The sequence below is a fragment of the Loxodonta africana genome, chromosome 4, assembly GCF_030014295.1.
Source record: "Loxodonta africana isolate mLoxAfr1 chromosome 4, mLoxAfr1.hap2, whole genome shotgun sequence".
Taxonomy (NCBI): domain Eukaryota; kingdom Metazoa; phylum Chordata; class Mammalia; order Proboscidea; family Elephantidae; genus Loxodonta; species Loxodonta africana.
This window is the reverse complement of record NC_087345.1, coordinates 89,491,250-89,516,406: the sequence shown is the minus strand read 5'-3', so window position 1 is coordinate 89,516,406 and position 25,157 is coordinate 89,491,250. Positions and strand designations below refer to the sequence as shown.

Genomic DNA, 25,157 nt, shown 5'->3' with positions numbered 1-25,157 from the left:
ACCCACCACCCTCTCTGTATTTTCTATAAACTAGTAGTTAAATCTAGAAGCTAAGGAAGTTTCTTTTATGTATTTACCTTTTTCCCGATGTAGACATAGTTGAATGTCTACTTATAATATTGAATATTTTTTATTTACACATTTATTCACATATTTAAAATTGAATATGTAACACACATTTATGAAACAAAGTATGTGCTTCAATTAAGACTATTTCCCAGCCACTCAGTTCCCCTATTTGTAGGAAAGCACTGTTACCGGTTCCTTGTATATCCTTCTAGCAGCTTCCCTTCTTTATGCCTTTCTGCAGTGTGGGTTCTCTCTCTGTGTATACAATCTCCAGTCTCTCATGTATATTCTCTTTTCCTTATGGTTTCCAATTATGCTTGGAAACTGTTTTGTCTTTCATAGTTATATTTTTGCTTGCAGCTCTTTTCACACTCTCCGATCCTCATGTCATATTGCTGGCTTCTCTCAGCCTTCTTCTGTATGTCCATCATTGGGCATTCAGCAATGTCTAATCCCTTTGTGCTGCTTTTAGTTTGGCCTTTGTTTCTGACATGGCTTCCTTTATTTACTTATTTTCTCTGCTTTTTTTCTGAACTCTGCAATCTAATGTTTTATATTTTATTGTTTTAGTCTATGGTCCCTTCGTTCTCCTTTGATCTAGAGGTAATTATTTCATTGAGCTGTTTGTTAATATTTCACAGTGACTTTTTTTCTGGTGAGTGTCCTTTTTCTGCCTTTTGTTTTTTCTGTTCCTTTGATTTTTTACCGTGTAGTATCTTTTGTGGGCCCTGAGATTTTTCCTTACTGGATAGTAATCATCTTTGATTGAGGTAAAGTCCTCCTGGCATAGCCATACGTTGCAGAATGTATTCTGAGTTGAATTCTGACTCATAGTGACTCCTTAGGACTGAATAGAGCTGCCCAGAGGGTTTCCAAGGCTGTAAATCTTTATGGAAGCAGACTGTCACATCTTTCTCCCATGGAGCGGCTAGTGGTTTAGCAGCCAAGTGCATAACTTCTGTGCCACCTGGCCCCTGAGGGGAGATATTGGGGCCATATTCCAGGACTGTGTGAATAATCCTTTTAATCTTTAATCCTAGCCAGTCAATCAAGATCACTGGTGGGTGGTTTACAATTCAGTCTCTGTGTTTTCTTTTTCTTACCAAGAAATTGTGCTACAAATGAGGCTTACCTCTGCTTCGTTATTCAGCCTTGGCTTCATAGCATCTGGAGGCTTCATGACAAATGGGGTCTTGCCCCCAGCCCACACACCCTGTTCCCGTTGTTGCAAACAAGGGATTCTTGGGTTTAGACCTGAGGAAGTGCCATTGGCATTGACTTTGCATGAGTTAAATGAGTCAACAGTGCCTGGTATGTAGAAAAACCTCAATGCGAGGCTTTGTTTGGTTTTGCTTTGTGCTTACAATGTTGTTTGGTTTTGTTTTGTCGGTTTTTGAGAGTGTTCTTCACTGGCCTTTTCTTGGATCTGCAGCTATAAGCATCCCTCTCAGTATTCCTGACCCTTTTGATTATACTTTTCTATTTCTGTGAGTCCTTCTTCTGTTTTTGGTTCAGAGATTTTAAGGTCTTTTAATTTTAATTTTGGTGATTGGAGTTTACTTTATGCTTCTAGTTCTCCTGGTTGTTTTTTTGGTAATTCCTGAAGAGAAGAGGGAAATGCCTCACTTTCCTCCACTAGGTTAAATTTAGATGGTGGTGTAGTGGTTAGGAGCTATGGCTGTTAACCAAAAACGTCAGCAGTTTGAATCCACCAGTCACTCCTTGGCAACTCCATGGGGCACTTCTACTCCGTCATATATGGTTGCTATGAGTTGGTATCCACTCAGTGGTAATGGGTTTGGTTTGTTTTTGTTTTGTTTTTATTCACATATCCATGTGTTGAATATTGTATTATTTAAAATATTAACCTAATAAATTAGTATACAAATGTTATTTTTTCCTCTTTCACTTCATGAAAACAACCTTATTCAATGCAGATATCATTGTGCTTAATGCCTCCATCTCCCTAGATCTATGTTGTGAGTCACCTGAAGATTTTATCGAACACATTCATGTTTATAGTCACTGGATTTTTAATTCCAGAATATATTTGAGCTCTTGTCAGTGTAACAATCTACCTTATTACTTAAATTTTGTGTTATTCAGAGAATGCAGTGCTCAGAGGTCAATTTATATCAATAAATGCACCCATACAAAAAGAAAAAAGGACCAAAATCAAATAACTGTCCCTGCAACTTTAATAAACAGAAAGAGAGCATCATCAACAACAAAAAAAACCCTCAAGCACCAGAAGAAAACTAATAATAAAAATTAGAGTAGAATTAAATGAATTTGAGAAGAGAAAAACAATTGAAAGAGTTAAAAAGACCAAAAGCTTTGTCTTCGAAAAAATTAACAAAATTGATAAACCATTGGCCAGACTGACAAAAGAAAAACAGGAAAGGAAACAAATAACCTGAATAAGAGATGAGAAGGGAGATACCACAACAGACCCATCTGACGTTAAAAGAATCATATCAGATTACTATGAAAAATTGTACTCTACCACATTTGAAAACCTAGAAGAAACAGATGAATTCCTAGAAACACACTACCTACCTAAACTAATACAAACAGAGGTAGAACAACAAAATAGACACATAACAAAAGAAGAGATTGAAAAGGTAATCAAAAAACTTCCAACAAAAAAAATCCCTGGCCCTGACGGCTTCACTGCAGAGTTCTATCAGAGTGTCAGAGAAGAGGTAACACCACTACTACTAAAGGTACTTAGAGCATAGAAAAGGACAGAATACTCCCAAACTCATGCTATGAAGCCAGCATATACCTGATACCCAAACCAGGTAAAGACGCCACAAAAAAAGAAAATTACAGACCTACGTCCCTCATGAACGTAGATGCAAAAATCCTCAACCAATAGAATTCAACAACATATCAAAAAAAAATAATTCACCATGACCAAGTGAGATTCATACCAGGCATGCAGGGGTGGTTCTACATTAGAAAAATAATTAATGTAATCCACCACATAAATAAAACAGAAGACAAGAATCACATGATTTTATCAATTGATGCAGAAAAGGCATTTGACAAAGTCCAGCGCCCATTCATGATAAAAACTCTCAGCAAAACAGGAATAGAAGGAAAATTCCTCAAAATAATAAAGGACATTTATACAAAGCCGACAGCCAACATCATCCTAAATGGAGAGATTCTGAAAGCATTCACCCTGAGACTGGGAATTAGACAAGGATGCCCTTTATCACCACTCTTATTCAACATTGTGCTGGAGGTCCTAGCCAGAGCAATTAGGCTAGATAAGGAAATAAAGGGCATCCAATTTGGTAAGGAAGAAGTAAAAATATCTCCATTTGCAGATGGCATGATCTTATACACAGAAAACCCTAAAGAATCCTCCAGAAAACTGCTGAAACCAATAGAAGACTTCAGCAAAGTATCAGGATACAAGATAAACACACAAAAGTTAGTTGGATTCCTCTACAGCAACAAAAAGAACATCAAAGAGGAAATCACCAAACCAATACCATTTACAGTAGCCCCCAAGAAGATAGAATGCTTAGGAATAAATCTTACCAGAGACATAAAAGACCTATACAAAGAAAACTACAAGACACTACTGCAAGAAACCAGAAGAGACTAACAGAAGTGGAAAAACATACCTTGCTCATGGATAGGAAGACTTAACATTGTAAAAATGTCTATTCTTCCAAAAGCCATCTATAGATACAATGCAATTCTGATCCAAATTCCAACGACATTTTTGAAAAATAATTTTTATTGTGCTTTAAGTGAAAGTTTACAAATCAAGTCATTCTCTCACACAAAAACCCATATACACCTTGCTACACACTCCCAATTACTCTCCCCCTAATGAGACAGCCTGCTCTCTCCCTCCACTGTCTCTTTTCATGTCCATTTCGCCAGCTTCTAACCCCCTCCACCCTCTCGTCTGCCCTCCAGGCAGGAGATGCCAACATAGTCTCACGTGTCCATCTGATCCAAGAAGCCCACTCCTCACCAGCATCCCTCTCCAACGCATTGTCCAGTCCAATCCATGTCTGAAGAGTTGGCTTCAGGAATGGTTCCTGTCCTGGGCCAACAGAAGTTCTGGGGGCCATGACCACTGGGGTCCCTCCAGTCTCAGTCAGATCATTAAGTCTGGTCTTATGAGAATTTGGGGTCGGCATCCCACTGCTCTCCTGCTCCCTCAGGGGTTCTCTGTTGTGTTCCCTGTCAGGGCAGTCATCAGTTGTAGCCGGGCACCATCTAGTTCTTCTGGTCTCAGGATGATGTAGTCGCCGGTTCAAGTGGCCCTTTCTGTCTCTTGGGCTTGTAGTCACCTTGTGTCCTTGGTGTTCTTCATTCTCCTTTGATCCAGGTGGGTTGAGACCAATTGATGCATCTTAGATGGCTGCTTGCTAGCGTTTAGACCCCAAATGCCACTCTTCAAAGTGGAATGCAGAATGTTTTGTTAATAGATTTTATTATGCCAATTGACTTAGATGTCCCCTGAAACCATGGTCCCCAGACCCCTGCCCCTGCTACACTGGCCTTCGAAGCATTCGGCTTATTCAGGAAACTTCTTTGCTTTTGGTTTAGTCCAATTGTGCTGACCTCCCCTGTACTGTGTGCTGTCTTTCTCTTCACCTAAAGTAGTTCTTATCTACTATCTAATTAGTGAATACCCCTCTCCCACCCTCCCTTCCTCCCCCATCTTGTAACCACAAAAGAATGTTTTCTTCTCAGTTTAAACTATTTCTCAAGTCTTATACAATATTTGTCCTTTTGCAACTAATTTTACTCAGCACAATGCCTTCCAGGTTCCTCCAAGTTATGAAACATTTCTCAGATTTCTCACTGTTCTTTATCGATGTGTAGTATTCCATCGTGTGAATATACCATAATTTATTTATCCATTCATGTGTTGACGGGCACCTTGGTTGCTTCCATGTTTTTGCTATTGTAAACAGTGCTGCAATAAACATGGGTGTGCATATATCTGTTCCTGTAACGGCTCTTATTTCTCTAGGATATATTGCCAGGAGTGGGATTGCTGGATCATATGGTAGTTCTATTTCTAGCTTTTTAAGGAAGTGCCAAATTGATTTCCAAAGTGGTTGTACCATTTGACATTCCCACCAGCAGTATAGAAGTGTTCCAATCTCTCCACAGCCTCTCCAACATTTATTATTTTGTGTTTTTTGGGTTAATGCCAGCCTTGTTGGAGTGAGATGAAATCTCATTGTAGTTTTGATCTGCATTTCTCTAATGGTTAATGACTGTGAACATTTCCTCATATATCTGTTAGCTACCTGAATGTCTTCTTTAGTGAAGTGTCTATTCATATCTTTTCCCCATTTTTTAATTGGGTTATTTGTCTTTTTGCAGTTGAGTTTTTGCAGTATTACGTAGATTTTAGAGATCCGGCGCTGATCAGAAATGTCATAGCCAAAAACTTTTTCGCAGTCTGTAGGTAGTGTTTTAACTCTTCTGATGAAGTCCTTGTTTTTTTGGATGAGCATAGGTGTTTGATTTTTAGGAGCTCCCAGTTATCTAGTTTTTCTTCTACGTTCTTTATAATGTTTTCTACACTGTTTATGCCATGCATTAGGGCTCCTAACATTGTCCCTATTTTCTCTTCCATGATCTTTATCGTTTTAGATTTTATATTTAGGTCTTTGATCCATTTTGAGTTAGTTTTTGTATATGGAGTGAGGTATGGGTCTTGTTTCATGTTTTTGCAAATGGATATCCAGTTTTTTTTTTTTTTTTTGTAATCTAGTTATGGCAGCACCATTTGTTAAAAAGACTGTCTTTTTCCCCTTTAACAGTTTTGGGGCCTTTGTCAAATATCAGCTGTTCATACGTGGATGGATTTATGTCTGGATTCTCGATTCTGTTCCATTGGTCCATGTATCTGTTGTTGTACCAGTACCAGTACCAGTACCAGGCTGTTTTGACTGCTGTGGCAGTATAATAGGTTCTGAAATCAGGTAAAGTAAGGCCTCCTACTTTGTTCTTCTTTTTCAGTAATGCCTTATTTATCCGGGGCCTCTTTCTCTTCCATATGAAATTGGTGATTTGTTTCTCCATTTCATTAAAGAATGTCCTTGGGATTTGGATCGGAATTGCATTAAATGTATAGATTGCTTTTGGTAGAATAGACATTTTTATAATGTTAAGTGTTCCTATCCATGAGCAAGGTATGTTCTTCCACTTATGTAAGTCTCTTTTGGTTTCTTGCAGAAGTGTACTGTAGTTTTCTTTGTACAAGGCTTTTACATCTCTGGTAAGATTTATTCCTAAGTATTTTATCTTCTTGGGGGCTACTGTAAATGGCATTGATTTGGTGATTTCCTCTTCGATGTTCTTTTTGTTGGTGTAGAGGAATCCAACTAATTTTTGTATGTTTATCTTGTATCCCGATACTCTGCTGAACTCTTCTATTAGTTTCAGTAGTTTTCTGGAGGATTCTTTAGGGTTTTCTGTGTATAAGATCACGTCATCTGCAAATAGAGATACTTTCACTTCTCCTTGCCAATCTGGATGCCCTTTATTTCTTTATCTAGCCTAGTTGCTCTGGCTAGGACTTCCAGCACAATGTTGAATAAGAGTGGTGATAAAGGGCATCCTTGTCTGGTTCCCGAGCTCAGTGGGAATGTTTTCAGGCTCTCTCCATTTGGGGTGATGTTGGCTGTTGGCTTTGTATAAATGCCCTTTATTATATTGAGAAGTTTTCCTTCTATTCCTATTTTCCTGAGAGTTTTTATCATGAATGGGTGTTGAACTTTGTCAAATGCCTTTTCTGCATTAATTGATAAAATCATGTGATTCTTGTCTTTTGTTTTATTTATGTGGTGGATTACATTAATTGTTTTTCTAAGGTGAACCATCCCTGCATACCTGGTATGAACCCCACTTGGTCATGGTGAATTACTTGTTTGATATGTTGTTGAATTCTATTGGCTAGAATTTTGTTGAGGATTTTTGCATCTACATTCATGAAGGGTATAGGTCTATAATTTTCTTTTGTTGTGGTGTCTTTACCTGGTTTTGGTATCAGGGATATGGTGGCTTCATAGAATGAATTGGGTAGTATTCCATCCTTTTCTATGCTCTGAAATACCTTTAGTAGTAGTGGTGTTAATTCTTCTCTGAAAGTTTGGTAGAGCTCTGCCGTGAAGCTGTCCAGACCAGGGCTTTTTTTTGTTGGGAGTTTTTTGATTACTTTTTCAATCTCTTCTTTTGTTATGAGTCTATTTAGTTGTTCTACCTCTGTTTGTGTTAGTTTAGGCAGGTAGTGTGTTTCTAGGAAGTCATCCATTTCTTCTAGGTTTTCAAATTTGTTTGAGTATAGTTTTTCATAGTAATCTGATATGATTCTTTTAATTTCAGTTGGGTCTGTTATAATAGCGCCCATCTCATTTCTTATTTGGGTTATTTGCTTCCTCTGCTGCTTTTCTTTTGTCAGTTGGCCAATAGTTTATCAATTTTGTTGAGTTTTTCATTCAAAAACCAGCTTTTGGTCTCGTTAATTCTTTCAATTGTTTTTTCTGTTTTCTATTTCATTTAGTTCAGCTCTAATTTTTATTATTTGTTTTCTTCTGGTGCTGGTGGGTTTCTTTTGTTGCTCTCTTTCTATTTGTTCAAGTTGTAGGGATAATTCTTTGATTTTGGCCTTTCTTCTTTTTGTATGGGTGCATTTATTGATATAAATTGACCTCTTGGCAGTGCTTTTGCTGTGTCCCAAAGGTTCTGATAGGAAGTGTTTTCATTCTCATTGGATTCTATGAATTTCTTTATTCCATCCTTAATGTCTTCTATAATCCAGTCTTTTTTGAGCAGGCTATAGTGTTTGATTTCTTTTCCCTGCTTTTCCTGTTATTTATTTCCTCTTTTATGGCCTTATGGTCAGAGAAGATGCTTTGTAATATTTCAATGTTTTGGATTCTGCTAAGGCTTGCTTTATGACCTAATATGTGGTCTAGTCTAGAGAATGTTCCATGGGCACTAGAAAAGAAAGTATAGTTGGTTGCTGTTGGGTGGAGTGTTCTGTATATGTCTACGAGGTCAGGTTGGTTGATTGTGGCATTTAGATCTTGCGTGTCTTTATTGAGGTTCTTTCTGGATGCCCTGTCCTTCACCGAAAGTCGTGTGTTGAAGTCTCCTACTATTACTGTGGAGCTGTCTATCTCACTTTTCAATGCTGATGGAGTTTGTTTTATGTGTCTTGCAGCCCTGTCATTGGGTGCATAAATATTTAATATGGTTATATCTTCTTGGTGTATTGTCCCTTTAATCATTATATAGTGTCCTTCCTTATCCTTTCTGATGGATTTAACCTTAAAGTCTGTTTTGTCAGAAATTACTATTGGCACTCCTGCTCTTTTTTGATTGTTGTTTGCTTGATATATTTTTTTCCATTCTTTGAGTTTTAGTTTGTTTATGTCTCTAAGTCTATGGTGTGTCTCTTGTAGGCAGCATATAGATGGACCCTGTTTATTAATCTATTCTGCCACTCTCTGTCTCTTTATTGGTGCATTTAGTCCATTTACATTCAGGGTAATTATGGATAGGTATGAATTGAGTGCTATTATTTTGACGTCTCTTTTTGTGTGTTGACAGCTTCTTTTTCCCACTTGATTATATGTGCTGAGTAGATTTTCTTTATATATTGTCCTTTCCTCATATTTGTTGTTGTTGATTTTGTTTCTGCTGAGTCTGTATTTTTCCGTTGTATTTTATTTTCATGAGTAGGATAGTTTGTCTCCTTTGTGGTTACCTTATTATTTACCCTTATTTTTCTATATTTATAACTAACTTTTATTTGTTTGTATTGCTGTATCTTCCTCTCCATATGGAAGGTGTATGATTACATTTCTTAGTCCCTCTTTATTATTATAGTGTTGTCTTCTTTTATATAATAACATCGCCGTTACTCTGTGTTAGGCTTTTTTTTTTTTTAATCTTGCTTTGTTTTTTTTTTGGATTTTCCTGTCTGGGTTGACTTCTGGTTGCTCTGCCCAGTGTTCTAGACTTGGGTCGATACCTGATATTATTGATTTTCTAACCAAAGAACTCCTTTTAGTATTTCTTGTAGTTTTGGTTTGGTGTTTATGAATTCCCTCAACTTGTGTTTATCTGGAAATATCTTAATTTCGCTTTCATATTTAAGACACAGTTTTGGTGGATATATGATTCTTGGCAGGCAATTTTTTTCCTTCAATTTTTTAAATATGTCATCCCATTGCCTTCTTGCCTGCACGGTTTCTACCAGTAGTCCAAGCTTATTCTTATTGGCTCTCCCTTGTAGGTGACTTTTCTTTTATCCCTTGCTGCTCTTATAATTGTCTCCTTATCTTTGGTTTTGGCAAGCTTGATTATAATATGTCTTGGTGGCTTTCTTTTAAGATGTACCTTACGTGGAGTTCGATGAGCATCTTGGATAGATATCTTCTCATCTTTCACAATATCAGGGAAGTTTTCTGCCAACAAATCTTCAACAATTCTCTCTGTATTTTCTGCTATCCCTCCCTGTTCTGGTATTCCAATTACTTGTAGGTTATTTTTCTTGATAGAGTCCCACATGATTCTTAAGGTTTCTTCATTTTTTTAACTTCTTTTTTCTGATTTTTCTTCAAATATATTAGTGCCAAGTGATTTATCTTTGAGTTCAGAAATTCTAGCTTCTACTTGCTCAATTTGGCTCCTCTGACTTTTTATTGAGTTGTCTTATTCTATAATTTTTTTTTGTTAATCTTCTGAATTCCTGATTGCTGTCTGTCTATGGATTTTTCCAGCTTATTAAACTTTTCATTATGTTCCTGAATAATCTTTCTCATTTCTTCAATTGCTTTATCTGTGTGTTCCTTGGCTTGTTCTGCATATTACCTCATTGCCTTCCTGATGTCTTCAAGGGTCTATATATTAAACTTTTGTATTCTGCATCTGGTAATTCCAGGAATGCACTTTCCTCTAGAAGATCCCTGGATTCTTTGTTTTGAGAGCCTGTTGAGGTGATCATGGTCTATTTCTTTATGTGACTTGATATTGACTGTTGTCTCTGAGCCATCTATAAGTTATTGTATTAGTTTATGCTTGCTTACTGGGTCGTAACTGCTTGCTTTGTTTTGTTTTGGTATACCCCTGTGGGTTGCTTGAGTGAGCTAGCTTGATTATTTTCACCTTTGGAGCTCTGGTGTCCTGTCCCCAGCTGGCTAGAGCTGGTTTCAGGTACATCAATCTAGGAGTCCATTCAGTTTTCTTGTATGAATTCAGCTCAGGTTTCCAGGTAGCTGATATCAAGTGTGTGGTACAGGCTCTGTCCTACAGTCTTAGACGGGCAGGGGTGATTGGTGTATATACCGGTATATGATTGCAGCACGGCTCACGCTCTGAACAAGGCAGGGGGCTGAGAACCGACCCCCAAGTGTCTCTGAGGAAAACACGTCTCTGTTCCTTAAAGCGTGCTGGTGGGTGGGCTCTGCAGAGGGACCATGGGCACCCCAAATTTTTGGTTGTGAGGACTTGGAGGTACCAGTTATCCCTGGGTCCCTGTCGTGGGTGGCTGGGCGACCCAAGTGGAGCCACCAGTCCTTAGGTCCCTGTTGTGGGTAGGTGAGGACCTTGTTTAATAGGCAAAGCCATGTCAAACGTCAAACACCCACCTCCCCGAAAATGATCATGACCCAATAAAACTTCCTCTCTGGGGAGCCGAGCGATCCAGTGTGATCTGAGCCCCAGGTGGCAGGGTAGAATCGCTTTGTCGTGTCTGAGGGGAGAGGTGTTGGCAGGAACAGTCCTCTTTCGTTGGTTGTGCCCACCCCAGCTGACCAGCCTGGACTGCTGCTCTCCTGTCCTGCTCTGGTCTGGGCCTGCCCAGGGCTCCACACAAATGCCCGGTGCAAATGGAGTTTGAAATGGCTGGAGTCTGCCAACAAGGGCCCATTCTCCTGAAATAGGCCCACACAGGTCCATGCAAAAGGGAAAGGTGCTCAAGGTCCACGGATGCTTTATGCCTGGACAGGAACCGGTTCTGTCCTGAGCTCCCCCAGTTAATGGAGCTAGCAAATTATCTTTTCCCCCCAGTTGGAACTTTTTTCCTTCCCCAAGGCCAGGAGGACGACTCCAGGTGCTCACCAGGGTCTATCTCAGGCCTAGGGATTCAGCCGCTGAAGCTGGGTTGGGGGTGGGGGGGTGCAGTAAAATATACACAAGTACTTAGCTTTTGCCGAGAGCGCCCTTCTGCTCAGGTTCCGGAGGAGTGAGTGGGCTGTGTGGCTGGCTGCTTCTCCCAGAGGAAACTGTGGCCGAACGCTAGGACGAGCCCACTGCGGCAGCCACTCCAGAAATGGTGCCTGAGGGCTCCCCACGATTCAGGTCCGGCAACTCCTCTCCGCTTCTGAACGGTCTCTTCCTTTCCCTGCCCCTCAGTTCATTGTCTAAGCTTGCCTTTGATGCTCAGGGCTCACAGCTTGTCACAAATATACTCGTTTCACTTGTTTTTTCAGGTCTTTGTTGTAAAGAGGCTCCACGGAAAAGTCTGCCTATTCCGCCATCTTGGCTCCACCTCTCCCCAATGACATTTTTTAATGAGATGGAGAAACAAATCACCAACTTCTTATGGAAGGGAAGAGACACCAGATAAGTGAAGCATTACTGACAAAGAAGAACAAAGGAGGAGGCCTCATTCTACCTGATTTTAGAACCTATTATACAGCCACAGTGGTCAAAACAGCCTGGTACCACTACAGCAACAGATTCATAGACCAATGGAACAGAATTGAGGACCCAGACATAAATCCATCTGCATATGAGCAGCTGATATTTGACAAAGGCCCAAAGTCAGTTAATTGGGGAAAAGACAAGTCTTTTTAACAAATGGTGCTGGCATGACTGGATATCGATCTGCAAAAAAATGAAACAAGACCCATACCTCACGCCATGCACAAAAACTAACTCAAAATGGATCAAAGACCTAAATACAAAATCTAAAACAATAAAGATCATGAAGAAAAAATAGCGACAACGTTAGGAGCCCTAATTCATGGCATAAACAGTATACAAAACATTACTAAATGCAGAAGAGAAACAGGATAACTGGGAGCTCCTAAAAATCAAACACCTGTGCTCATCCAAAGACTTCACCAAAAGAGTCAAAAGACTACCTATAGAATGAGAAAAAGTTTTTAGCTATGACGTGTCAGATCAGCACCTGATCTCTAAAATCTACATGATCCTACTAAAACTCAACTACGAAAAGACAAATAAGCCAATTAAAAAAACGGGCAAAGGATATGAACAGTCACTTCACTAAAGAAGACATTCAGGTAGCTAGCAGATACATGAGGAAATGCTCATAATCATTAGCCATTACAGAAATGCAAATCAAAACTACAACGAGATTCCATCGCACTCCAACAAGGCTGGCATTAAGCCAAAAAACACAAAAAGAATAAACGTCGGAGAGGTTGTGGAGAGACTGCAACACTTATACACTGCTGATGGGAATGTCAAATGGTACAACCACTTTGGAAATCAATTTGGCACTTCCTTAAAAAGCTAGAAATAGAACTACCATACGATCCAGCAATCCGACTCCTCGGCATATGTTCTAGAGAAATAAGAGCCTTTACATGAACAGATATGTGCACGCCCATGTTCATTGTAGCACTGTTTACAATAGCAAAAAGATGGAAGCAACCAAGATGCCCATCAATGGATGAATGGATAAATTATGGTATATTCACACGATGGAATACTATACATCTATAAAGAACAATGATGAATCCACAAAACATTTCATAACGTGGAGAAATCTGGAAGACATTATACTGAGTGAAATTAGTCAGTTGCAAAAGGACAAATATTGTATAAGACCACTATTATAAGAACTTGAGAAATAGTTTAAACAGAGAAGAAAGTATCCTTTGATGGTTATGAGAGGGGGTAGGTAGGGAGGGAAAGGGCTATTCACTAATTAGATAGTAACCAAAAACCAAACCCACTGCTGTCGAGTGGATTCCAACTCCTAGCAACCCTGTAGGACAGGGTAGAACTGCCCCATAGTGTTTCCAAAGAGCACCTGGTGGACTTGAACTGCTGACCTTTTGGTTAGCAGCCGTAGCGCTTAATCACTACACCACCGGGGTTTCCAATTAGATAGTAGATAAGTTTTATTTTAGCTGAAGGGAAAGTCAATACACAATACAGGAGAGGTCAACACAGCTGGACTAAACCAAAAGCAAAGAAGTTTCTTGAATAAACTGCATGCTTCAAAGGCCAGCGTAGCAGGGGCAGGGGTTCAAGGACCATGTTTCTGGGGGACACCTAAGTCAATTAGCATAATAAAATCTGTCAAGAGAACATTCCGAATCCCACTTTGGAGAGTGGCGTCTGGGGTCTTAAACGCTAGCAAGCAGCCATCTAAGATGCCTCAATTCGTCTCAACCCACCTGGAACAAGGAAGAATGAAGGACACCAAAGACACAAGGTAATTATGAGCCTAAGAGATGGAAACGACCACATAAACCAGAGATTACCTCAGCCTGAGACCAGAAGAACTCTGTGGTGCCCGGCCACAACCGATAACTGCCCTGACAGGGAACACAACAGAGAACCCCTGAGGGAGCAAGAGAACAGTGGGATGCAGACCCCAAATTCTTGTAAAAAGACCAGACTTAATGGTCAGACTGGGATGAGAAGGATCCCGGAGGCCAAGGTTTCCAGACCTTCTGTTAGCCCAGGACAGGAACCATTCCCAAAGCCAACTCTTCAGACAGGGATTGGTCTGGAATATGGGATGGAAAATGATACTGGTGAAGAATGAGCTTCTTGGATCAGGTAGACGTATGAGACTATGTTGGCATCTCCCGTTTGGAGGGGAGATGAGAGGGCAGAGGGGGCCAGTAACTACCCGAATGGACACGAGGAGAGAGAGTAGAGGGAAGAACTGTGCTATCTCATTAGAGGAAGAGCAGTTAGGAGTGTATAGCAAGGTGCATATAAGTATTTGTATGAGAGACTGACCTGATTTGTAAACTTTCACTTAAAGCACAATAAAAATGAATTAAAAAAAAAAAATTGTGTTATTGAAGATTTCAAACACATAAAATTAAAGAGGATCATATATGATTGCACCTAGTTTAAATGGCTTCAAACATTTTCTTAATTTATCTAATTCCCCTATTCTTTTTCCTTTGTTGGAGTATTTGAAAAGAAATCCAAACATCAGGTTTTTTCACTTGTAAATATTGAGTATACTTGCTTACTTATTTAACAGTTGCCATTGAATTGACTCTGACTCCTGGCAACTCCATATGTGTCCGAATAGAAGTATGCTCCGTACGGTTTTCAATGGCTGATGGTTTTTGATGTAGATCACCAGACCATTGTTCTGAGGAGACTCTTGTGGATTTGAAACTCCAAACTTTGTGTTAGCAGCTGAGCATTTAGTCATTTGTACCACCCAAGGACTCATTCAGTATATGTGCCTAAGCAATTCAATTCTTCAGTCTAACTGTATAACAATATCGTATCTATGTGATGGTTAATTTTGTGTGTGAGCTTGGCAAGCCTATGGTACCAGTTGTTTGGTCAAATACTAATTTAAACGTTGCTGTGAAGGTATTTTGTGGATGTGACTAACATTTACAATTCTTTGACTCTTACAAAGGAGATTGTTGCTGTTGTTAGTTCCCATGGAGACAGCTCCAACTCATGGCAACTTTATATATAACAGAAGAAAATGTTGCCTGGTCCTGCATCATCTCCATTATCGTTGATATGTTTGAGTCCCTTGTTGTGACTTACGTCAATTCATCACATTGTGATTACCTTTGGTAATGTGGGGTCTTCGTTCAATCACTTAAAGGTCTTATGAGCAAAAACCGAGGTTTCTGAGAAGCAAATAAATTTGGCCTAAAGATTGCAACATAGATATCCGCCATGGATTGAACTGCATGCCCTGAAAATAGTATCAACTTGGTTGGGCCATGATTCCCAGTGTTGTGTGGTTGTCCTCCATTTTCTGATTGATGCAATTTTCCTGTTGTTGTTGTTGTTAGGTGCCGTCGACTCAGTTCCGACTCATAGCGACCCTATGCACAACAGAACGAAACACTGCTGGCTCCTGCGCCATCCTTACAATCGTTGTTATGTTTGAGCTCATTGTTGCAGCCACTGTGTCAATCCACCTTGCTGAGGGTCTTCCTCTTTTCCGCTGACCCTGTACTCTGCCAAGCATGATGTCCTTCTCCAGGGACTCATCCCTCCTGACAAAATGTCCAAAGTATGTAAGACACGGTCTCGCCACCCTTGCCTCTAAGGAGCATTCTGGTCGCACTTCTTCCAAGACAGATTTGTTCGTTCTTTTGGCAGTCCATGGTATGTTCAATATTCTTCCCCAACACCACAATTCAAAGGTGTCAGCTCTTCTTCAGTCCCCTTATTCATTGTCCAGCTTTCACATGCATAGGATGCGACTGAAAACACCATGCCTTGGGTCAGGCGCACCTTAGTCTTCAGGGTGACATCTTCGTTCTTCAACACTTTGAAGAGGTCCTTTGCAGCAGATTTGCCCGATGCAACGCGTCTTTTGATTTCTTGACTGGTGCTTTCATGGCTGTTGATTGTGGATCCAAGTAAAATGAAATCCTTGACAACTTCAATGTTTTCTCCATTTATCATGACGTTGCTCATTGGTCCAGTTGTGAGGATTTTTGTTTTCTTTATGTTGAGGTGCAATCCATACTGAAGACTGTGGTCTTTGATCTTCATTAGTAAGTGCTTCAAGTCCTCTTCACTTTCAGCAAGCAAGGTTATGTCATCTACATAATGCAGGTTGTTAATGAGTCTTCCTCCAATCCTGATGTCCCATTTTAGTTCATTTAGTCCAGCTTCTCATGTTATTTGTTCAGCGTACAGATTAAATAGGTATGGTGAAAGAATACAACCCTGATGCACACCTTTCCTGACTTTAAACCAATCAGTATCCCCTTGTCCTGTCAGAACTACTACCCCTTGATCCACGTAAAGGTTCCGCATGAGCACAATTGAGTGTTCTGGAATTCCCATTCTTCGCAATGTTATCCATAGTTTGTTATGATCCACACAGTCGAATGCCTTTGCATAGTCAATAAAACACAGGTAAACATCCTTCTGGTATTCTCTGCTTTCAGCCAGGATCCATCTGACATCAGCAATGATATCCCTGGTTCCATGTCCTCTTCTGAAACCAGCCTGAATTTCTGCCAGTTCCCTGTCGATATACTGCTGCAGCCGTTCTTGAATGATCTTCAGCAAAATTTTGCTTGCGTGTGATATTAACGATATTGTTCTATAATTTCCACATTCGGTTGGATCATCTTTCTTGGGAATAGGCATAAATATGGATCTCTTCCAGTCAGTTGGCCAGGAAGGTGTCTTCCATATTTCTTGGCAGCAATTTTCCTATGTATTATAAATCCTAATCTCTGCCTGTTGTTGATGAGGCAAGATTAGATTATGTTAAAAAGGATTAGGGTGGGAAGTAACACTTTTACCCAGGTCACATCCCTCAACCAATGTAAAAGAAATTTCCTTGGGATGTGGTCTGCACCAACTTTTATCTCTCAAAAGGAGCAGAGAGAGGGGACTTCATACCACCAAGAAAACAGTGCGGGGAGCAAAGCTTGTCCCTTGGACCCAGGTTTCCTGTGTGCAGAAGCTCCTAGTCTAGGGGAAGATTGACGATAAGGACCTTCCTCTAGATCCGACAGAGACAGAAAGCCTTTGCCTGGAGCTGAAAATTTGAATTTCTAGCTTACTTTACTCTGAGGAAATAAATTTCTCTTTGTGAAAGCCATCCATTTGTGGTATTTCTGTTACAGCAGCACTAGATAGATAACTAAGACAATATCCTACCAGACTTTCCAGCCTGTCATTGGACCTATGGATTTAAAACTTGCCAGCCCCCTACAATCACATGAGCCAATTCCTTAAAAAAAAATCTCTCCCTGTTTCTCCATTTCTATCTCTATATCTATCTTCTCTATATATTTATATCCTATGCGTTCTGTTTATTTGGAGAACCATGACCCATAAAATCTATTAAAATCATCATTCCTTAAAGAAGTCTAATACCTTCTTCACATTCAAATGTCTTTAATTATCTCCAAGATGTCTTTTTGTGGCTGGTTTGCTTGAAGCTATATCGACACTAGGTTCACATGTTATATTTGACTGCTATGTCTCTTTAAGGTTCCTTTGTTCTATAACAGACCCTTCCTTTTCTTTTTTATGCCATTGAGTAGTACATAAATTGTTTTAAACAGAATGCTTGCATTCTGGATTTGGCAGATTATTTCCTGTGGGTGTCACTTAACTTCTTTCCAATCCATGAAAATTTCCTATATTCTGGTAGCTAGAGGCTTGATTGGATTATTTCAATTCTTTCAGGCACATTTATGTCATAGTTCCTGTTATGTCTTCTCTATTGTATCATATCATGAGACACATAACATTAGGGATGTTAAGGTTGATCTGGGGATATGAGCATTTTCAGCCTAGTCTCTCAATAATAATGTATACCATAAAATTTTTCTCTGAGATTTTAGAATCCATTGGTGATTATTTCTCAGCTTCATTTTTTGTTCTGTTTCTCTAGAGCAACCAGACTGATACATTGTTATAGCCTAGGTAATTTTTCTTGTCAGTTATTTTCCTTTCCATTATTCCTCTTTGGCACATAATAAAGTATGTGGCAAGTAGGCTTAGATTTCAGAAGCCAGTCATCACTTACTTGCTGTTGGGGAAGTTCTGTGAGAAAAGTAAAGAGGCAGTAACCTAAGAGGCTACGCTTGTGGCTGAGGGAATGATTAGGGGTGAACACAGCAGGATATTGATACAGCAGTTTCCAGAAATACCCTCCGTATATTAGCCGATCCAAGAAAATTTCTCTTGTGATATGAGAGCCAGGGGGCTAGGGGAATCATTGTCCCTCTGGGGGGAAACAAGGACTGGTGTGGCCCCAGAGCAGTACAAGTTGACAGACCAACCTCATTCTGAGTCCTGAGTATCCTATTACCCATTCATAGAAGTCAAACCAATATAGGTCACATGTGAGAGAAGATATGGACCACCCCTTCTGAGCAACACAGACCTGACTGTTCCTAGATCTCCATGGGAGGCCCAGGACTGCTTTAGATTCTTAGAGAGTGAGGAGAAGGGAATTTCCATTCTTGGCTTGCCTTCACAGTTCAAGAAATGAGAATTTGAATTTTGTGTTTGAGTGTGTTGGGTGCTCAATTTGATCTACTGTAGTGCTTCCAGTTTTTCCCTGTTGTGAATATTCTTGTGATACACATCTATGTAAGCACATCTCTCTGCATTTGTACTATTTCCTCAGGATATATTTTTAGAAGTATAATTCAAAAGTATGCTCATTTTTTGATGCTCTGGGTACATGTTGTCAGGTAAGTTCCTTGGTCAAGAAGGCAATTCTAAGTCAAACATTCTATGCTCTTGTCAAATGCTCTTTGCTTTAGTTAGCCGGAAATATGTTTCTCCAACCAGAAATTAAGGGTGAGTGGTAGGACAGTGGATGGCGTGGCCTCAGACACCAGTCAGAGGGACCAAGGTGTTGGAATATGGTATGGTAGTAAAAAGAGAGTATACAATGATGGTGGACCCATTCCTTCCCATTTCACTTGCTAAACATTTAGGATGGGATCTGATCTGGGATGGAGCCCTGAGCATCACAATGCCAAGTTGCTGTTTGTTAAACTTTTGTAAGGAGGGAGTGAGGGACACAGGCACTTGGGGTATCTCTCAAAAATGAGAAAGATTTTGTGAGGGGAAAAATCTTAAGAACCATTGGTACCAAGGCAAAGAAACTGAAACAATGTGATATATAATAAGTCTGCTTTATTTGGCAATGACAAGAGTTCAAAGAGCAGAGAAAACATCACAGAGATACAGACTCTGTACATCATAGGACTTGTCACCTGCACCTTCACGGCCACTGCAAGTGAGGATCACAACACTTGTAAGATGGGGAACTCTGGGCCACTGGAAATCAAAGGGAAATTGTCCTGTTCTGGAGTATAATCTAGACTGAGTTTCTATAATTAACAGTGGCAGAGAGTATCCTCTTGAAATGTTTAGTCTCGGATGCAGGACATTGGTGGCAGGAGATGGATAATTTAGTAAGAAAGTGAAGCATCGCGTGTGATTAAATTATGATGTAAACTCAGAGGTTGACATTGTGTTGGTGAGAAAAGGAAGCTCAGGTGGAGCAGGTATAGGCAGACAGAGGAAATGAGGATACTAGGCAACATCAGCTCTAATCTGACAGCAAAGAACACAAGAGGTCTGGAGAGAAGAAGCAGCCTGAGGTGGAGACTGTGCCTCTGGCAACGAGCCTGAAGCATTGGAGAACCGGAAGCTGGTGGTAGAACTTCAGTGCTTGTAGCTCTTCCTAGACGAGGTGGTGGTATATTTGATGGTGGAACTGCTGCCCCCAACAGAGCTGAGGCCACCTCCAATGCCTCTGCCACTCCCAGAACTGAAGCCACTGCTGTAGGAGTAGCCACTGCCTCCGCCCAGGCCTAAGCCACTGCCAACACCACCAGAGCTGCCATATCCACCGGAGATGGTTGACTGAGACACAGCTTTGAAGGGAAAGAAACAGGGAAAAAATGAAGCATGTTGAAACTCTTCCTGCCAGCCTGAATCAAGGGAAAAGAGCAAAGGCAAGGGAGGAAGGCTCACAAAAGTACTTACAGATGTTGACTGGTCCAACGCCTTCCCCACTCAGCCTAGGAGGACAAGAAACACAGGGAAGATGAGATCCCAGAGAACCATTAGCTGAATCTGTGTGGGAAACCTCAATCTGAGGAATGGACCAGAGGAAATGGTCCTTTTGGTTTTTTTCTGAGGACAGCAATTATGGTCATTACTATAGTGGCCAAAAGCTCTGCTCATGGCCTGGGTGTCTTGGAGACAGCACTCAGAAGTTTGAGAAAGTTGTATGTGTTACCCACCTGCACTCCTCGCCTTCCAACAGCTTCCTGTAGGTGGCGATCTCCACGTCCAGGGCAAGCTTGACATTCATCAGCTCCTGGTACTCCTTCAGCAGCCGGGCCATGTCCTGCTTGGCCTTCTGCAAGGCATCCTCCAGATCTGCCAGCTTGTTCTTGGCATCCTTGAGGGCCATCTCCCCACGCTGTTCAGCATCAGCAATGGCGGCCTGGAGGTTGGCACACTTGATGGGGAAAAGAAAAAGAATGAATTTGTAATCTGATTTTTCTGTTGTGTGTATTCCTGGTTCTCCTTTCTCAGTGATGTAGAATCGTACAACACAGAATTGATGAAGAGGAGTTTTGACTCTTCGTACCAAGTCTCAGTACTTTAAAACTTTTCATGTCTGGGACTCGCTTGACAAAGACCCATGCTGCTTTGTGTTAACCACCCTGAATGAGGGTGTGGGTGGTGACTGATGGAAGACAGTACAGCAGACACTGGAATGAAGGGTCTCACTTCATTTTGTTGTATTGTCTCCAAAGCCAAACCAGGACCATTATTGATGATCTGATGAGGATGACACACTAACCTACATGAAATTAAAAACATCCTCAGTGAAAATGGTGGGTTTTCACTTCATACTCTAAAGATCTCGTCTTTCTCTCACCTCAGTCTCCAACACACTTGGGCAACACTGCTCTTCACGCTCTGCCTTTGTTCTCTCTCCTTGTTCACCTTTAACTTGAACAGATTTGCCACTAGATTCCTCAAGCTTTCTGCATTTTTCCTTCCCAATATGTTCCTTTGCAATTTCCAAGTCAGTCAGTCATTCTTCTTGTGTACATCCTTTATAATGCATCTAGCCTAAATTTTTTTCAGATCTGAACACTTGGGAATGTTTCCCTCCTCATGTTCATATCGCACTCTTGGTTTGGATCATCTTCCCTTCCCTGCTGTTCCTTCAGAACCCAGAAATCTGCATAGATGATGGTTGATGACTGCCTGATTGACTAACAAGGGAATGTTGCTTTCATTCACCATCGCCCTCCTTATTCCCCTCTATTCCCCCACTATTGTACCTGCTTCTTGACATGATCGATCTCGGACCTCAGCCTCTGGATCACACGGTTGATCTCAGAAATCTCCTGCTTGGTGGTGCGCAGGTCGTCACCATGTCTGCCTGCGGTGATCTGCAGCTCTTCATACTGTGGCCCAGAGAGAGAGAGACACTGGGTATGGGTTTTCACATGCCGACAGTGGCTTTCAGTTCTTGACCAGGCATTCAGAAAACTTGAACCTAATGGTTTCTCATCTAGGGAATGTGGGAAAAGTTGATGTTTCAAGGTTTTTAGCTACTGTACAACTGAATCACACAGCATTCTTATTATTGGACTACTGTTGATCTTCTTCTCTTCTGGGAAGGTGATATTCTGTATAATGTTTCTGAGACCCAGGATTCAGGAATAAGATAAAATGAAAGATCACTAGCTGCTTATCTAAGGTAGTTTCCTCTTGCAGTTGCATTCTTTTACTTAATATATTTGGGCATAAATACTGTAAATGTCCACTTTAACCATGAAAGGATATATATCCTGTGAGATGACCCCAGCTTCTCTGAAATACATTTCTCAAATAAAGACCACTTTCTTGCTGGTTCAGCTAACTGGACCATCAGCGAGAGGGGCACAGGTTTCCTCACAGCTGCCAACTCACTGCTCACCTTGGTCTGGTACCAGGACTCAGCCTCAGCCCGGCTCCTCTGAGCTATCTCCTCATATTGGGCTTTGACTTCAGCAATAATGCTGTCTAGGTCCAGGTTGCGGTTGTTGTCCATGGACAGGACCACAGATGTGTCTGAGATGTGGGTTTGCATCTGAGACAGTTCCTGCAGGACAGAAGATTGTAAGATCACCTTTTCCAGAGACATTCACAGGGGATCCCAGCCCAAGAATCTTCCACCCATTACTGAACCCCACTAGACTACATAACCTGGGGATAGAGATACTTACTGCATCATAGAAGACTTTCAGGAAATTGATCTCATCTGTAAGACTATCGACCTTGGCTTGCAGTTCAACCTTATTCATGTAGGCAGCATCCACATCCTGGGGAAAGACCAACACCTTAAATCAGCTGAGCCCTCATCCCCAGCCTGTTCAATTTTTAGGCTGTCTACCAATTCTGCTCCTATAAAGAAACCTGAATCCATGATCTGAATCAACCAACCTTCTTCAGAGTCACAAATTCATTCTCTGCTGCTGTGCGCTTGTGGATTTCATCTTCATATCTAGAAGAAGAAAAAGGTAGAATAGAATTTAGCCAGTGGGTAAGATGATATAGAAAGGCAGCCTGAGATCTGATGCTGTCCATAAAGATTAATAGTTACAAATTTAGCTTTCTTTCCACAGAGAGCATAAAGAATGATTTTTATGATTCATCAATTTCTTTCCTTTATTACCCTTCCTCTTCTACCCCTACTTCCCTGTTGTGTTTCTAATTTGGCTGTAGACAGTAATCCGTGGGTTTTATTTCTGTGGGACTGATTTTGCTAAAGAATTGTAAAGCCCATTTTATATCTGGTGATATCTATTTCTTAAAGGGCCATCCTCAAGGACTAGCCCTACAAATTCTCTTTAACTCACTTCTTCTTGTAGTCCTCGACCAGGTCCTGCACGCCTCTGAGCTCAGAGTCCAGGCGGCTTCTCTCCCCAAGGATGCTGTCCAACTGCGTGCGGAGGTTGTTGATGTACTGCTCGAACAAGGGTTCCAGGTTCTGCCTCACGGTCTTGGTGCCCTGCTCCTGGAGCAGGGTCCACTTGGTGTCTAGGACCTTGTTCTGCTGCTCCAGGAACCGTACCTGGAGGGGAAGGAAACAAGTGGTCATGCGTAGGCAAAGGAAAGAAAGAAGTGCCTGTGTTCTCAGGTCTCCAAGCAGGTCTGGGAGGTCTCCATGGTTCTGGCCTTGGAGGAGCAGCTCAGGGCTGAAGCTGAGAGTTCTGCTTCCCAAATGTTTTTCCTTCACACCTCGCAGACCCTCCATGGAACTCCCCCAAGGGTTTTTGAGCTTTTCTCAGCCCGTAGTTACGTAGCCTATCAGTGATTTTCAACACTGTCTGCCCTCTTGAGCAGAAGAAACATAAATTTTGTTAACAAAATAGCATTTACAGGATTTATTCTACAAAACTTTTTTTTTTAGTAGTAGCCCTGGTTGCTCATTGGTTAAGCACAATCGAACCAAAAGGTTCAGGGTTTGAACTCATGAACCTGTGTGTGGGAGAAAAATGTGGCAGTCTGCTTCCCTAAAGATCACAGCCTTGAAACTCTATGGGGGTATTTCTACTCTGTCCTATTGGGTCACTGTGAGCCAGAATCAACTTGATGGCAAAGAGTTTCATTTGGGGAGCAATTAGAAGGGATGTTAACTGTTCCCTAATTGCTAGATTGGAATCCAAGTTCCCATTCAGTGCATGAGTATCCTCTTAAACATTCTTGAGTGATGGTCATCCTCTTTTTCTAGAATAAGCTCTTATTTCTATAAATTCTATAAATGCTTCTGCACCTGGGCAAAATATTCTTTCCTTATTATTTTTTAAATAACTTATTTTAATTTTTGAAGAAAATACATGCAAAAAAGGTACACCAATTCAATGATTTCTATGTGTACCATTCAGTGACATTGATTACTGTCATCAAGTTGTGCAGAGTTTTTAGCTCTCCTTTTCCAAGTTCTTCCTCCACTATTAACATAAACTCATATTTTCCCCCTCCTTTCCAGAGCTCAGGGCTCTTTATGACTGGACTTTCCTTTGTAATTGCTTAGAAACTTCACAAGTAAAAGGGAACACATTACATTCTTCTATTTCTTTTCTATATTTCAGGATCGTCAGAAGCTGATAACTCTTGCTAGGCAGGAATGAGGGCCACTGAAGAGATTAATTATTTCAAAATTATTTGCATCACCTCTGCCTGTTGCCAACATGGAGCCAGTGTGGCATCCTCGTGGAATGCTAATCAGGGCCCCTCCTCTCTCCTCCTAAGTCTCCCCACTGGCAGCAAACTCATTGTTTCTCAGTTAGAAGACTCTGAAATACCTGATGGAGAGAAAAACATTGTCATGTCTCACCTTGTCGATGAAGGAAGCAAACTTGTTGTTGAGGGTCTTGATCTGTTCCCGTTCCTCAGTCCTCACTCGCTGGATGGTGGGGTCAATTTGCAGGTTCAGAGGAGTGAGGAGATTCTGGTTGACAGTGACCTCTTGGATGCCTCCAGGTGGGCAGACAGGGAAGCCCCCATAGCCACCACCAAAGCCAGCTCCACCACCAAGCCCAAAGCCACCACCAGCTCCACCGCCAAAACCAAATCCGCTCCCGGCTCCTCCTCCAAAGCCATAGCCACCTCCAACTCTGCTGCCACATCCACCCCCTGTGATGTAGCTGCCCCCTCCAATGGAGATACTCTTGGAGCCCCCCAGGCCATAGAGGCTCCTGCTGCCAAAGCCAGCTCCTCCACAGGCCCCACCGAGGACACCACCGCCCCTGGAGCGGGACACTGAGACGCTGCTGAAGCCTGAGCGGTTTACTCCAGGGACTCTGGCCGAGCTGGTGCTGAAGCCACGGCGGATGATGGTGGATTTGCTAGACATGGTTCTCTAAAGATGAGAAGGTGAGGAAAGTGTGAGAAGCTGTGGTGTGGAGCTGACAGGAGGGAAACTCTGAGCAGGGCTTCCCAGCACACTTTATATATGGTGAGAATGGGCTGGGCTCAGCCCTGGAAGGAGAGCTTGCTAGGTGGGAAGGGCTGAGCTTTGCAAAGAGTGAGATCACACCCAGGTTATTAGAAAAGTTATGAAATGTGAGGGTTGCTGTTTTAGTTTCCTTTAGTCAGGGAAAAATTCTCCTGCCTTCCAGCTTTGACTTGATCACAATACAATAAGACTATTCCCAATTCACTGTAGTCAGGAGTTAGTCACTGTCTCCAGCAAAGGTTGGACGTTTTATGGTTGTGTATCACAATGCACCGAGTGATACTGAGTGATCTCTTCTCCCCGACCTAATCTTTCCTGCCATTTGGGACATTAGAGATCAGATGTAATCCATTGCATATGC

The 25,157-nt window shown here is 41.3% G+C and overlaps 1 protein-coding gene across 1 annotated transcript; it reads right to left on the bottom strand.

The window, feature by feature from the left end:
* Positions 1 to 19,795: 19,795 nt before the first annotated feature.
* Positions 19,796 to 24,774, bottom strand: LOC135231204 (keratin, type II cytoskeletal 6A-like). The gene is made up of 7 exons (XM_064284187.1): positions 24,176 to 24,774; positions 22,695 to 22,909; positions 22,279 to 22,339; positions 22,062 to 22,157; positions 21,773 to 21,937; positions 21,132 to 21,257; positions 19,796 to 20,293 (listed from the first exon to the last, which is right to left on the bottom strand). Exons 1-7 carry the CDS (start codon positions 24,692 to 24,694, stop codon positions 20,039 to 20,041), a joined length of 1,437 nt encoding a protein of 478 aa, XP_064140257.1. The 5' UTR covers positions 24,695 to 24,774; the 3' UTR covers positions 19,796 to 20,038.
* Positions 24,775 to 25,157: the final 383 nt, after the last annotated feature.

What these genes read in the sequence shown, in the direction of transcription:
- LOC135231204 (XM_064284187.1), bottom strand. Translation starts at nt 24,694, where the DNA reads ATGTCTAGCAAATCCACCATCATCCGCCGTGGCTTCAGCACCAGCTCG. An exon ending in TGAAAGTCTTCTATGATGCA is followed by an intron (nt 21,938 to 22,061) that starts GTAAGTATCTCT and finishes TCTGTCCTGCAG; the next exon opens with GAACTGTCTCAGATGCAAAC. An exon ending in TCGATCATGTCAAGAAGCAG is followed by an intron (nt 20,294 to 21,131) that starts GTACAATAGTGG and finishes TTCCCCATCAAG; the next exon opens with TGTGCCAACCTCCAGGCCGC.